Source organism: Rhinatrema bivittatum, chromosome 17, assembly GCF_901001135.1.
Source record: "Rhinatrema bivittatum chromosome 17, aRhiBiv1.1, whole genome shotgun sequence".
Classification (NCBI taxonomy): domain Eukaryota; kingdom Metazoa; phylum Chordata; class Amphibia; order Gymnophiona; family Rhinatrematidae; genus Rhinatrema; species Rhinatrema bivittatum.
The window spans coordinates 91,142-106,746 of record NC_042631.1 but is presented as its reverse complement, the minus strand read 5'-3'; the positions used below and the strand labels follow the sequence as shown (position 1 = coordinate 106,746).

At 47.3% G+C, this 15,605-nt stretch overlaps 1 protein-coding gene across 6 annotated transcripts in view; it reads right to left on the bottom strand.

The window, feature by feature from the left end:
• Nucleotides 1-15,605, bottom strand: part of CKAP5 (cytoskeleton associated protein 5) — a 300,340-nt gene that overhangs the window by 226,743 nt on the left and 57,992 nt on the right. For all 6 annotated transcript variants that reach the window (XM_029583093.1, XM_029583094.1, XM_029583096.1 and 3 more), the window contains exon 8: nt 10,709-10,822. In XM_029583093.1, coding sequence (XP_029438953.1) covers nt 10,709-10,822 — 114 coding nt within the window. The remainder of the gene's footprint in view (nt 1-10,708; nt 10,823-15,605) is intronic.

Sequence of the window (15,605 nt, the reverse complement as noted above, 5' to 3'; positions counted from 1 at the left end):
GAATTCACAGACACCGGTAGAATCAACAAAGTAAGCCACAGAATGGCAGGAGATAACTCTGAGGGTACGAAGCAAATAGTCTGTGGGAAGGAATGCGAAGGGGGAGATAAGATAAGGGGAGACAAATAACAGCTGCTTGTAAGCAGACAGCGTAAAAACTTAGTGGTGTGAAGCATGCAAGCAGAAATCAGATGATTTTGCTGACTGTTTTTTTAACCTATATAAAGCAGAGCTGGTATGTAGTAGAGCTCTAAGCAAGGAATCTGTTCCAGAGCCAGCGCTGTGCTATTTACTATAATGTAAGTATATTCTTGCTTCCTGTGTATCGATCTGTATGTTTATACACAGTATATGATTTACAATAAAGAATAATAACGAAAAGTAGAATCAGAGTTGTTCTTTTAAACAATTTTAACTTTGAGCTGGACCTTTTAAACAACCTGCAGTGAAATTAGGTGATTTTAACCTTCATGTGAACATAACCCCAAAATCTGGGTCATGTGACACCTTTTTAGCAATCATAGCACTTAGCTGGGATCCGACCTCACAATCTACTCACAAAGCAGGACTAATTACTCCAATATTGACTGGGTAAATAGATCATTGGGATATTATTATTATTATTATTATTTATTGTTTTTGTTATACCGAGTTTCATGATAGGCATCACATCAACCCGGTTTACAAATAACAAGGAGTGTAAAGCATAACGTAACGTAAAAAACAATATTTTCAATAAGAACCTTGAACTTTAAATACAGTGAATCAGAAAAAGGGAGAGGGAAAGTTACAAAAAACAAGGAAAATAAACTTGGGATGGAAGGGGAGAAATTGAACAGCACAATATTTACATTTCAGCCTATTGATACATTAGAATAGCAAGTGAAAAAATAAGACTTTGAAACGGTACATAGGTAATCAAATGAATAAATATGACACAGTTGTGAATGGTAATAGTATGATAAATATTCAGCAGGAATTAGTGAGAGAGGGTTTGAGGTTGGTTGATTCGTGTTTACATTCCATTATTGCATACGAGTTAGTGCTAGTGAGAGGAGGTTTTATTCAAGGCTTGGAAATTTTTTGAAAAGCCAAGTTTTTAGTCTTTTCCTAAATGTTAAAGAGCATGGCTCTTGTCTCAAATCAGGTGGGATCGAGTTCCAGAGAGCTGGACCTGCTGATGAGAAGGCTCTGAGACTCAAGGATTTATGTTGGTAGGTTTTGGCCTTTGGAATTTGGAGTGACTCTTTGTAGTGTTCCCTGATAGGCCTGGCGGAGGTGAATTTTTTAAGTGGTATTTGTAGGTCGAGTTGCGTGTGTTGGTTGATAGTTTTGTAAATGATGTTAATGGTTTTGTACATGATTCTATAGTGGATCGGAAGCCAATGGAGGTTTTTGAGAATAGGTGAAATGTGGTCAATTTTCCTGGAATTTGTAAGGACTCTGGCTGCAGAGTTCTGAACCATTTGTAAAGGTTTGGTGTAAGAAGCTGAGAGGCCTAATAGTAATGAGTTGCAATAATCTAGTTTGGAAAAGATTATTGCTTGCAAGATTGTTCTGAAGTCCTGAGTGTGAAACAGCGGTTTTATTCTTTTCAGGATATGTAATTTGTAGAAGCAATCTTTGGTGGTTTGGTTAATGAATGTTTTGAGGTTGAGACTATTGTCTAGGATGGCTCCTAAGTCTTTTACGTGGGTTGTTTGAAGGAGTGTGGGTGGTTTAGGAAGTGTGTTATTGTTTTTCGGTGATATGAGCAGGAATTCTGTTTTCGAAGCACTGAGTACAAGGATATGCTAGAGAGATAAAAGTTCTTGGATGGAATAAATGATAGCTTTATGGAGCAATTGGTTCAGGAACCGATGAGAGAGGAAACAATTTTAGATCTAATTCTCAGTGGAGCACAGGATTTGGTGAGAGGTAATGGTGGTGGGGGCTGCTTGGCAATAGTGATCATAATATGATCAAATTTGAATTAATGACTGGAAGGGGGACAGTAAGCAAATCCACGGCTCTAGTACTAAAATTTCAACAGGGAAACTGATAAAATGAGAAAAATAGTTAGAAAAAACTGAAAGGAACAAACTACAAAGGTAAAAAGTGTGCAAGAGATGTGAACATTATTAAAAAAACAAACCATCCTAGAAGCACAGTCCAGATGCATTCCACACATTAAGGTGGAAGGAAGGCAAAACAATTACCAGTATGGTTAAAAGGGGAGGTGAAAGAAGCTATTTTAGCCAAAAGATCTTCATCCAAAAATTGGAAGACGGATCCAACAGAAGAAAATAGGATAAAGCATAAGCATTGACAAGTTAAATGGAAGACATTGATAGGACAGGCTAGGAATGTAAATTGCTATACTGGATCAGACGAAGGGTCCATCAAGCTCAGCATCCTGTTTCCAACAGAGGCCAAACCAGGCCACAAGAACCTGGCAATTACCCAAACACTAAGAAGATCCCATGCTACTGATGCAATTAATAGCAGTGGCTATTCCCTAAGTAAACTTGATTAATAGCCGTTAATGGACTTCTCCTCCAAGAAGTTATCCAAACCTTTTTTGAACCCAGCTATACTAACTGCAGTAACCACATCCTCTGGCAACAAATTCCAGAGCTTTATTGTGCATTGAGTGAAAAAGAATTTTCTCCAATTAGTTTTAAATGTGCTACTTGCTAACTTCACAGAGTGCCCCCCTAGTCTTAGGTTTTGCCAGTTCTGCCTCAAGAAAGGACTGCAGTGCTTGAAAAAATTCGAACCAAGAAAGGATCCATACCAAAACTAAGGGGCATTGGTCCTACACCCACAAAATAGCCTTCCCATGCTGACAAACCAGTTAGGAAAGGCCCCAAAACTAAGCAAAACCTCCGATAGGTTCTCCTCCTGTCAAATTCCAACATTATGATGGAGAGAACTCTCCCTGAGCCTCCAAGCAGTGTTAACACAAGTTAGAGGGGAAGCTAGGCTGAAATGCCCGAATATGGCAAGCAGCACAAAAAGGGTAATGTTTCTTTGCTACTGGCACCATAAACAAACACCTACTAGCAGCTCGGTCCCAAAGGTGTCTGATGACAATTGTGCACCCAAGTGCATGACCTCACAAGCTAGCCTGAACAAGGAGCCCAAAAACAAAAAAACTGTCCAATAAGCACACACTACAGATGCCCCAAATTTAGGCACCCAATATACAGTGCAGGTTGTGACCACCTGAGCACCCCCATCCCCGGTGCACAGGCGCAAACCGTCAGACACTTTCACAGCAGACTTGGATGTAGAAAAGCACGCGAATGCTACCAATACCCCTGCAGAAGTGCAGCTCTTTGGTATTCTTCAGTATTCTCCTCGAAAAGCATTGTGAATATATATGTGTGACTAATTTGATTAACTTTATAACTTAGTTAACTTGAACTGGTTGAATTGGTTATAGCTGGAGACCACCGGTGCCCTCAACCAAGAAACATCGACACCCAGAAGGATGGGTGTTCTAGTTGGAGGAAAGCATGGCTTAGCGTGAATCACTCTCTGTTTGTTATGTCCCTCGAGAATTCCATGAATAACGGCAGCCGTGGGTGGGATGCTGAGTCCATCTGTCTACACTAAGGAAAACGAAGTTGTCAGGTAAGTAATTTCTCCATTTCCTAGCATGTAGCAGATGGACTCAGGACCAATGGGATGTATAAAAGCTACTCCCGAACCGGGTGGGAAGCTGCCCGTGACCCACTTAGTACTGCCCTTGCAAATGCTATTTCCTCTCGAGCCTGAACATCCAAGCGGTAAAACCTGGAGAAGATGTGGATGGAGGACCATGTCGCCACCCTGCAGATCTCAGCGGGTGACAGCATCTTTGTTTCCACCCAGGACAGCCTGGGCTCTAGTAGAATGAGCCTTGACTTGTAAAGGCGGTGGCTTGCCTGCTTCTACTTAGGCCGCCTTGATGACTTCTTTGATCCAGCGGGCTATGGTTGCTCGCGAGGCTGCTTCCCCTTGCTTCTTCCCGCTGTGAAGGATGAATAGATGGTCTGTCTTTCGTATGGATTCCGACCTTTGTAGGTATCGGACTAGGAGTCTGCGAGACTCTTCCAAATTCTTATGCTCATCTGGCGATGGTAGCGAGATGGTTTGATTGAGATGGAAGTGAGACACCACTTTGGGGAGGAATGACTGAACTGTGCGTAACTGGATGATTCCTGGGGAGAGTCCGAGGAATGGCTCCTGGCAGGACAGCGCTTGTAGCTCCGAGATACAGCGGGCCGAACATACTGCCATTAGGAAGGCTGTCTTCAATGTTAATAGTCGGAGAGACAGGCTGCGGAGAGGTCTGAAAGAGGCTCCTGCTAAGAAATCCAGGACCAGGTTGAGGTTCCACAGGGCACCGGCCACTTTAGGGATGGTCGGATCTGCTTGACTCCTTTCAGAAAGCGGGAGACATCCGGGTGAGAGGCTATGCTGCCGACTCGCTCCTGGTTCTGTAGCATGACAATGCTGCCACCTGTACCTTGATGGAGTTGAGACAATCCCTTCTGTAGCCCGTTCTGCAGGAATTCCAAAACCGCCGGAATTCTGACTGAGCGTGGAACAATGTTGCGGTCCTCGCACCAGGCTTCAAATACTCTCCAAATCCTTATGTATGTTAGGGATGTGGAGAACTTGAGTGCTTGGAGTAGGGTGTCAATTACTGCCCCCGAGTATCCGCTCTTCCTCAGGCGAGTCCTTTCAATGGCCAGATTGTAAGAAAGGATCGAACTGGATCCTCATGGAGGATCAGTCCTTGTTGGAACAAGTGTCTGTGTGGAGGTAGAGGGAGGGGGCTCCCTGTCAGCAGTCTTCGCATGTCTGCGTACCATGGTCTTCTTGGTCAGTCTGAGGCCACTAGAAGTACTGGTCCCCTGTGGTGTTCTATCTTGTGGGTGATTGTGCCCAATAGGGGCCACAACGGGAAGGTGTATAACAGTCTCTTGTGGCCAGGTCTGTACCAGAGTATCTATTCCCTGGGACTGGGGTTCCCACCTGCGGCTGAAGAAGCTGGGCACTTGGATGTTGGACCGGCTTGCCAGGAGGTCCATGGTTGGTGTTCCCCAATGGTTTACTATCAATTAGAATGCTGTGGTCGACAGCCTCCATTCTCCTGGGTCTAGACTTTCTCTGCTGAGGTAATCCGCAGCGACGCTGACTTTCCTGGCGATGTGGACACCAGAGATCTCTTGAAGGTTCGCTTCTGCCCATGACATTAGGGGGTCTATTTCCAGAGACAGCTGCTGGGTTCTGGTTCCTCCCTGGCAGTTGATGTAGGCCACTGTTGTGGCGTTGTCTGACATAACTGACTTGTCTGAGTCTGTGACTGAACCGTAGGCAGGCTAGTCTGACTGCCCAGGCCTCTAGATAATTGATGTTCCACCCATAATCTTCTTTGCTCCAGTGTCCCTGAGCGTTCAAGCTCCTGGCTCCCCATCCTCGTAGGCTGGCATTCATGGTGAGCAGGATCCAGGACAGTCTCGCTCCCTGGCTCAGATGGTCTTCTTGTAGCCACCATCATAGTTGTGTCCGGACTTTGTCCGGGAGCTGAAGGCGTATGGTGTAGTTCTGGGACAGTGGATTCCATCGCGATAGTAGTGAGCGCTGTAGGGGGGTCTCATATGAGCTCTTGTCCATGGCACTACTTCCAGTGTGGATGCCATGAGGCAGAGGACCTGTAGGTAGTCCCATGCTGTGGGACGAAGCTCGCTCAACAGGGTTCACAACTGGGTCATCAATTTCAGTCTCTTTGTCGGTGTCAGGGTGACCTTGTCTTGTTTGGTGTCGAACCAGACTCCCAAGTATTCAAAAGATTGGTAGGACTGAAGACAACTCTTGTTTGTGTTGACTACCCACCCAAGGCTATCCAGTAGAGTTTTGACTCTGTTGGTCACCTGGTGGCTCTCCTCTGGGGATTTCGCCCTGATCAGCCAATCTAGATAAGGGTGTACGTAGATTCCTTCCTTCCTCAGTGTTGCTGCCACTACCACTATGATCTTGGTGAATGATCCTGGACAGGCACTACCCGAATGGTAGTGCCTGTCCAGGATCATGAAGTGTAGAAAATGTTGATGCTCTTGATGGATCGGACTGTGTAGGTAGGCTTCTGATAGATCCAGGGATGTAAAGAACTCTCTCGGTTGTATTGCCCTTATCACTGAGCGTAGGGTTTCCATGCGGAAGCGAGGAATCTTCAGGTGACTGTTGATTGACTTGAGGTCCAGGTTGGGCCTGAACGTTCCTTCTTTCTTGGGAACAATAAAATAGATGGAATAATGTCCAGTATTTATTTGTTGTGCAGGCACCGGTGTTATAGCCTCTAAGGCTAGTAATCTAGTCAGTTTAGCTTCCACTGCCATCTTCTTGGAAGGGTCGTGGCAGGGGGATTCCACAAACTTGTCCGGAGGGAGGTGGTGGAAATCCAGGTAATATCCCTCTCAAATGATAGCTAAGACCCACTTGTCCGAAGTTATTTCAACCCATCTTTAGTAAAATAGGGCAAGTCTGCCCCATATGACTTCTTCCTTTGGATGGTTTGGCTGATTTTCATTGTGGGGTGCAGCTGGGGCCTGGGCCCAAATTGGCTCCCCTTTTGTTATGCTTGTTCCAAAAGAACTGGCTCCGGCCCGCAGGGCGGGCCGCTTGATATGTGTTTCTATACGAGTTGAAATGCTGTGATCCTCTGCCCCTGGAAGTTCGGGGGAAAGGTCGCTGGTTTCTCTTATTCCTGTCCTCCGGTAGCCGTGGCAGTGGGGACTTGCCCCATTTGTTGGCTAATTTCTCTAGTTCGCTTCCAAACGAGAGGGTTCCCTTGAAGGGCATCCTTGTGAGTCTCCTTTTGGAAGATGTGTCAGCCGACCAATTTCGGAGCCAGAGTTGTCTTCTGGCTGCCACAGTGGATGACACTCCTCTAGCTGCGGTGCGCACCAGATCAGAAGCGGTATCTGCAAGGAATGCTACTGCTGGTTCCAGGGCTTCCCCAGGAGTATTGTTCCTGGTCCGTGATAAGCAGGCACATGTCACCATGGCACAGCAGGCCGCGATCTGTTGAGACATAGCGGAGATGTCAAAGGACTGTTTGAGGATAGATTCCAGATGTCTGTCTTTAGCATCCTTGAGTGCTGCTCCTCCCTCCACTGGGATAGTAGTGTCCTTTGAGACCATGGCATCCACTTTCAGACATGCCAGGAGATCTTTAGCAGCTGGGTCCAGAGGATACATGGCTACCAGAGCACACACAGCCCCCCCCCCCTTGAACGTAGTTTCTGGGGCATCCCATTCCAGGTCAATTAGTTGCTGGACGGCTTGTAATAGTGGGAAATGACAGGAGGTCTGACGGAGTCCCTCTAGTAAGGTGTTAGTCTTAGGTTCCCCTGAAGCACTTGTGCCCGGGATAGCAAGCTCTTTTAAGCTGTGTGTGACCAGGTCTGGAAGCTCGTCCTTGGTGAAGCACCGCCTCATGGTTCGGTGGGGCTCTGTCCCCGGAGGGAGTTCCCCTTCCTCCAGGGATTCTGAATCCTCAGAGCTGTGTCCCAGAAGGTGGGGCTTCTGGGCAGTGGGATCACTTCCCTGGGCATAGAGGGTCCCGGGATGTTGAGGTCTTCTGGTGGAGCTTATGGCCATATTATAGGAGGCCCTGGTTGCATGTGGACGAAGGTATGCAGACCTTTGAAGAATTCCACCCAGGAGATAAATGCTGGGTCTAGACTAAGAGGCGCCATCCATGTCCCTGGGGAGTCCCATTTGAGGAGGGGTCCTGCTGTGCAATGCCAGGTCCAGCATACTGTTCGAGAGGCTGGAACCCAGTACCGGCTGGGGAGGGCCATGAGTTGGATCCCCTAGGGCCTCTTCGCACTGTCAACACAGGGTCGTGGCATCCTCATGCTGTGCAGCTCTAATGTGGCATGCTGGGTAAAAGCCCTGAGCCTTGAGTTTTTCCGGTGGTGCCATGGCGTGTGCGCGTAAAATACAGTTGTGCGCGTAGCTTTGGTGCACGCTGATGTGCGCACAGATCAAGTTGTGCGCCTGGCACAGTAAGCGCGTGGCTATGCTCGTCGCGCGCACAAGTACCGTGCACACAGACATTGTGCATACGGCTCGGGGCAGCAAACAGATCAAAATGGTGACTGCGACCACGCAGACAATATAGCGACCACCTCAGAGAGTCTCCATGTGAAAGGACCCTCGGATCTAACCGGGGTCTAGCCCTGCTAGAGCAGATCAACCTGGTGGCACTGGTCCCAGCTGGTGTCCTGTGCGACTCATAGCTTCAGGGACCAGATACTTTTAGATTTCTATCTTACCTTGTCTAGACTCTTCCCGGTCTCATTCCGGGCGGTCTCTGGCTGCGGGGGAGAGGGAAAATACTTCACCGCCGTACCCGCTACCTCTCAGCCTCACTCGATGTCGGAGGCTAGGTCCCCGCCGAGGGTCGGCCACCGGACCGAGGCTTACCTCCGAGGGATCGCGGAAATCACCTCAGGAATTCTCAACTGGGGGAAGGGCCACAATGGGTGTCACTGCAGGAAAGTGGGGCTTGTCTGTAGAGGTAAGATTTCTTCTTATTCTTTTGGTTTTCTTTGGTGAAATTACTCTAACGCTGTGCGAGTGTGCATACAGTCCCTAACTGCTATGGAGATGGAAAATACTGAAGAGCTGCACTTCCTGCAGGGGTCTATGTACTAGGGCTGACGTCAGATTGAAATCTGATCAGTCTCCAACTGCTATCAGGAGTACACTATACTCATTGGTCCTGAGTCCATCTGCTACACGCTAGGAAAGATTAATTTTTGTATTGTATTTTTTATATTTGTGAACCGGTATGAGAGTACAGATTATTGGTATACAAAATATAAAATAAATCTAGGCCTTGGCCTTATGTGCCCATGTCCCTGCTCATGCAATCACCACGCCACAAGAATGCATGCACACGTGGGAAAAGAACCACTGCTGCAGCCTACTACACAATTAAGCAAAGCCTGCTTGCACCTTCAGCATATTTATGCCTGGATCCGTTCAACATCTGGCACTGAAAATTATCGAAGGCCTGAAAAGCTTCTCAAGAGTTCGGGCCTCTTGATTGGCCAAGAATCCATGGAGTCTGGGGCCGAAAGGCAGCCACTGCCCACTGCCTGTTCCAGTAAACTAGCATTGCGCATTAAGCAAGTTAAAACCACCTGAAGCCTTGCACCAAGGAGGAGTGACTGGTTCTGGAAGAAGTGTGCCTCTGCATTCCCATGGGACAGGGAATTGCCGTAGATAGTTGAAGGGATTCCCCTGCCTCTCCCGCTGACGCTGTTAGGGAATCGAAAGGGCCCACCATTTCCGCATTGCCAGGGAAAGCCTCGGCGCTAGACCCCATTGCCTGCGAGGCTTGTTCTACCGATGCGGCCATACTAGACACAGCGCCCCACGAATGCCATGCTGCTTTTGCCATACACACAGTACCACCAGCACCTCTACAGCAAGCAGGAGAATAGTCCCTCAGTGCCCTAGAGCCAACACCCGGTCTCCTCTGCAGGCAGAGAAGCTGCTGATTACTCCATCTCTGAGCTCCCTGCAATAGTAAGGCAGCTCCCCCTTCTGGAACCCTGATGCTGCATGCATTCCTCCAACTAGTTTTTGTTTTTTTTTTTTTTTTTAAGCCAGAACAAATAAGAAACCAATGCATTCCTTTGGTACAGAGCTTCTGTTTACAGGAGCACAGGCTGCAAGGCAGATCAGATCAGTCTCTTTTCACCAAACTTTAGCAAGCCAGCCCAGGACAAGCTATATGAAAGACAGATACCTCCCTGCTCCACTGGGCTTGCAGTGCAGAACTGCCAGCAGATTCCAGCACAGTCTCATGGGAGATGAGTTATCTGGACCAAGTTATCAGAAGGGTCAACAACCCCCTGCTCATCCGCCTCAAAGCAGGGGGGGGGGGGAAATCACTCCTCCAGGACCTCACTACCCCCTAAGATGATCCAAAAATGTTGTCTTAACCTTTTTCTCCCGATTGCAGGTTTTACACCATCTACCAAATGGAGACAAATACCGAGGGACTGCAGGTGGCACTCTGGGTTATGTACAGTGTCAGTGCAATTTATGTCTCCATTTGCTGGCAAGAAGGCTAAAAACAGGAGTCTAGACTCATCTGGTTATGACCAGATGACGACCCAGTCCTGAACTCAAACTGCTGTCTTTTTAGGCAACCATACATGTACTATCTTTAACATAAGGCTAGGAAGTAACCTGCATGCAGCAGCAGTTACTACCATAAGAAACTTGCTGAGAGACTGGATGGACATTTAGTCTTTTTCTGCCATGTTTACTATGAAGCTGAGCTCTTATTTCAGTTTATATAAAAATTACTCTTGCCAACAAAACAGTCCTAAATAGCGGAGAGATTTCCAGCAGTGCAGACCCTTATTATTTTAAGGAAAACAGACTGTATTTGTATTCATAGTCCAAAAAGTGCAACCTAATACTGTACTTGTAAATGCATCTATGTTCTCCAGCTATGCATAAACTCATCACTAAGGCGGCTCCAAAGAGCATTAAGGTCCATTACTAAAGAGGTGGGGGCACATGGATTCTTTCTAGGCAGAATCACTTCAAAGTTAACTCCTTGTGTTGCAGAGAGGAGCAGAGATGTGCTTAGCCTGTACAGAGCAGAACAATTCTCACCAAGAGGGGTTAAAAGCATTCCCCATACCTTCTTCAGTTCTTTCACCAAGTCTCCATAGTCTCCATTTTCCAATTTGGGATTTTTCACAAGCATCTCCACAGCCTCCAGTGCTTCTTTCCTCTCTTGCCATTTTTTGGCCTCCTATAAAAACCACCCAAAAGTTTCTCAGGAGTAAGACACAATAGCAATTTATTTATTTAATAAGTTTTATACAGTAGTTAGCAAATATTCTAATACTACACATTTACAATTTCAACTACCTGACGACATTTCTCCTCCCACAAATGAAGTTAATTTCCATACATTCAGGAAAGCAGATTTGCTTACCTGGAGCAGGTGTTCTCCTAGGACAGCAGGATGTTAGTCCTCACACATGGGTGACATCAGATGGAACCCAGCACAGAAAATTTGTCAGTTTCTAGAAACTTGGACTGGTACATTGAGCATGCCATTGTCCACGCGGGGTCCCTCTTCAGTCTCGTAACATAGAATTACTAATAATATAAAACAAACATGAGAGAAACCCAACTCTATGGGGTAGCAGGTGGGTTTCATGAGGACTAACTTCCTGCTGTCCTAGGTGTACACCTGTTACAGGAAAGCAACTCTGCTCTCTTCTAGGACAAGCAAGATAGTCCTCATACATGGGTGAATCCCTAGCTACAGGCTACTCCCAAACAATAAGATCAGCAGATTCCTACCAGGTGCCACAACAATACAGGTGCTGTTGGATAAACTGAGACAGCCTAAACCTGAAAAAAGGGCCCTAGGCAGGAAGAGTCAGATTCTACAGCTGAAAAAGATTCCGAAGGACAGACTGGCTGAAATTACTGTTGTGTCCACCATCCCTGTCCAAGCAGTAATGGGTGGCAGAAGTGTGGAGAGAACTCCATGTCGCAGCCTTGCAGAGCTCTGCTATGGGAACCACTTACAAGTACACCAAAGCCTTCAAGACTGACAGAATGAGTTTTGAAATGGCCTCCAAGCTAAAGGCCTGCCTGTGCATAACAAAGAAATACAATCCATCAGCTAATTCGACAGTGTTTGCTTGGTAACCACAACTCCAAATCTTTTCTTGTCAAAAATGAATAGCTGCATAGACTACCTGTGGCCTGCTATCTGCCCAAGGTAGAATGCAAAGGCCACTCAACCAAATACTGAACCCCCAATAAGATTATAGATGCCTTGATCTAGGGACTGGATGGCAACTTACCGGTAATCTCTTGGACTCTTTATTCACTCTATGGGCAAATCCTTGGCACTGTTCTTGGGCAGCCATGGGCAAGAAGCAGAGTCCATCTGTCTACACTAAGTAAATAAATTATCAGGTATGTAACCATTTCATAGCGTGTACGCTGACTCAGGACCAGTGGGATGTACAAAAGCTACTCCCGATCAGTGTGGGAGACTGCCCGCAGTCTGGTTAACACTGCCCTTGCAACGGCTATGTCCTCTCGGGTCTGAACGTCCAAGCGCTAAAACTTGGAGAAGGCGTGCAAGGAGGAACATGTCGCCGCTCAGCGGATGTCAACGGGAGACAGCAATCTAGCTTCTGCCTATGAGACTGCCTGAGCTCTAGTACAATAAGCTTTAACCTGAAAAAGTAATTGCTTTCCTGCCTTCACATAGGCTCCCGTGACCACCTGATTAATCAGCAAGCTTTGATAGCCCACAAAGCTGGTTTGCCCTGCTTCCTTCCATCGTGAAAGACAAAACAGGCAGGCAGTCAAGTCTTTTGGACCAGTTCTGAATCTTCCAGATGCCGCACCAAAAGCCTGACATTCAAATGACAGAAGGCAGTATTCTTCCAAGCCTTTGTGCTTCTCTAGGGCTGACAACGAAAAGGACAGATTCAATTGCAAGTCAGCGACTACCTTGAGCAAGAAGGATGGAATGGTACAAAATCTAATGCTCCCAGAGTCATCTGGAGGAACTGTTCCCGACAATGCCTGTAGTTCAGAGATGCGGCGTGCCAACATATAGCCACCAGGAACACCTTTTAAGGGTAATAAATGCAAGGAAAGACAGCACAGTGGCCGAAATTCCAATACTAGATTAAGATTCCACAAGGGAACTAGCCACCGAAGTGGTGGTGGGAGGACCTTCACCCCTTTCAGAAAACCAACTACATCTGGGTGAGTCAACAGGTGAGTTCTGTGCACTTCACCCTTGAAACAGAGTGCACTGCTACCTAGATGTTGAAGGAGTTAAGGGTCAAACCTTTATTCAAGCCATCCTGCAAAAATTCCAGAATTAATGTGATTTTGACCATCCAAGGGGGGGGGGGGGGGGGGGGGGGGAACCGCATGCCTCGCATCGGGCCTAAAATACTCTCCAGACCTGCACATGCGAAAGGGATGTAGAGAACTGATGCGCAGGAGTAAGGTGGCAATTACTTTCATGGAATATCCCTGCTTCATCAGGAGAGCCCTCTAAAGGGCCAGACTAAGAGAGAATAGACTCAGATCCTCATGAAGGACCAGTCCCCGTGCACTGGGGAAGGGGGGAGAAAGATGAGTCTCTACCAGGAGTCTCTATATGTCCGCATACAGACACCTGGGCCAATCTAGAGATACTAGTGGGTCTAGTCCCTGTGGTACTTAACTCCGCAAATGACTGACCAGCAGGGGCCATGGAGGGAAGGTGTATAGCAACTCCTCTTCCGGCCAGGTCTGAACAAGAAAGTGTCTATCCCCAGGGTCACTGATCTTTTGTGCCTGAAGAATCAGGGACACTTTGCATTGTGAGAGATGAGGCCAGCAGGTCAATGGACAGGAGACCCCAGTAATCTACTACCAGCTGAAAGGCTTTAGCCTGGAGAAGAGACAGCTGAGGGGGGATATGATAGAGGTCTGTAAGAGGTGAATTGGTTACTTACACTTTCGAATACTAGAAGGACTAGGGGGCAATCCATGGAAGTTAGCAAGTAGCACATTTAAGACTAATCTGAGAAAGTTCTCACTCAACGCACAATAAAGCTCTGGAATTTGTTGCCAGAGGATGTGGTTAGTGCAGTTAGTGTAGCTGGGTTCAAATAAGCTTTGGATAAGTTCTTGGAGGAAAAGTCCATTAACGGCTATTAATCAAGTTTACTTAGGGAATAACCACTGCTATTAATTGCATCAGTAGCATGGGATCTCCTTAGTTTTTGGGTACTTGCCAGGTTCTTGTGGCCTGGATTGGCCTCTGTTGGCAACAGGATGTTGAGCTTGATGGACCCTTGGTCTGACCCAGCATGGCAATTTATGTTCTTATGATAAACACCCACTCTCCTGGATCCAGACTCTCCCTGCTTAGAAAGTCTGCTCAGACATTCTCTTCCTGAGATGTGGAAGGCTGAGATCTGTAGATTTATTTCCACCCATTCCATAAAGGAGGTCTCTCTTCTGTGATACCTGCCTGCTTTTGGTTCCTGTTGATGTAGGCTACCCTCACTGAACTGTCCGACTTTATGCGGACCGCTTGACCCTGAAGTATGTGGCTGAATTGTCGCCTCGCTAATTCTGACTGCCAGAGCTTCCAGGAGGTTTATGTTCCAGAGGGCCATCAGTTCTTGACCGTGCACTCCCCAGCCCCAGAGGCTGGTGACTGTCGTGAGGACCAGCCAATTCGGGGAGGGTAGGGGTACACCCCTGCCCAATGGGCTTCCTGTAGCCACCACTGGTGCTGAGAGCATACTTCCCTGGGTAAGTAGAAGGAAATCAAATAGTCTTGAGACTGCAGGTAACAATGTGAAAGCAGGGAGTGTTGAAGAGGTTGCATATGTGCCCTCGCCCACGGCACTACTTCCAGGTTTGCTGCCAAACTGAGAACTTGAAGATAGCTCCACACTGGTCGGGCACATTGCACCCACCAACCAACACACTTGGGACATCAATTTCCTTATTCACGTAGTCATAAGAAAGACCCTGCCCTGCTTGCTGTCGAATCAGACTCCCAGATATTCCAAGGACTGGGAGGGTTAGAGACTGCTTTTGTCCACGTTTGTGATCCAACCGAGTTCCTGAAGCAAGGAGGTCACACTGTCTGTCACCTGGAGACTTCCACAGACTTTGCCCGGATCAAGCAGTCATCCAAGTATAGGTGCACCAGGATTCCCTCTTTTCTCAATGCTGCCGCTACGACTGCCATAATCTTGGAAAATGTTCTGGGGGCGGTGGCCAGGCCGAAATGCTGTGCCTGAAACTGATAGGGGTAACCCAGCACTGCAAAAACTAGGGAAACTGGTCTTGATAGATTGGAATATGCAGATAACCTCCCTAAACTTATCTGAGGTCTAAGAACTCTCCCGATTGTATAGCCATTGTCATGGAGTGTAGGGTTTCCATACAGAAATGAATCACTCGCAGATGTCCATTGGCACTCTTGAGGTCTAGAATGGGGCAAAAGGAACCTTCCCTCTTGGGTACAATGAAAATGATTATTATAATGTTGCATATTCTCCTGGGGCACAGGTACTGGGATTATAGCCCTCATCCTGAAGAGCCTTAACAGGGTTGTCTGCACTGTCTACTTCTTGTGCTGGGAGGGGCAAGGAAATATTATGAATATGTCCCGAGGAGTGCTCCGAAATTCCAGTGCACATCCTTCTTGTATGACCTCCAGTACCCATTTGTCTGAAGTGACTGACCCACCATTGGCAGAAGAGGGACAATCGACCCCCCCCCCCTATCTCCTCGTTCTGAGAGTGTGTTGGAAAATTTTCATGGGGGGGGGGGGGGTGTCAGGGATGAACCAGAACCTGAGCCTGCCCCTCTGTTGGGCTGTCAGCTCCAAAAAAGACCATCTAAGTGTGCAGAGCAGACATGCTAGGCATAACGATGCTCCATGGAGGGCACAAAGATGTGCAAAATGGTGCTGCTGTGGCCTACTACATGGTGAGCCGACCAAGCCTAAAGTGGGGCACTACACTCAATCCTCTTGG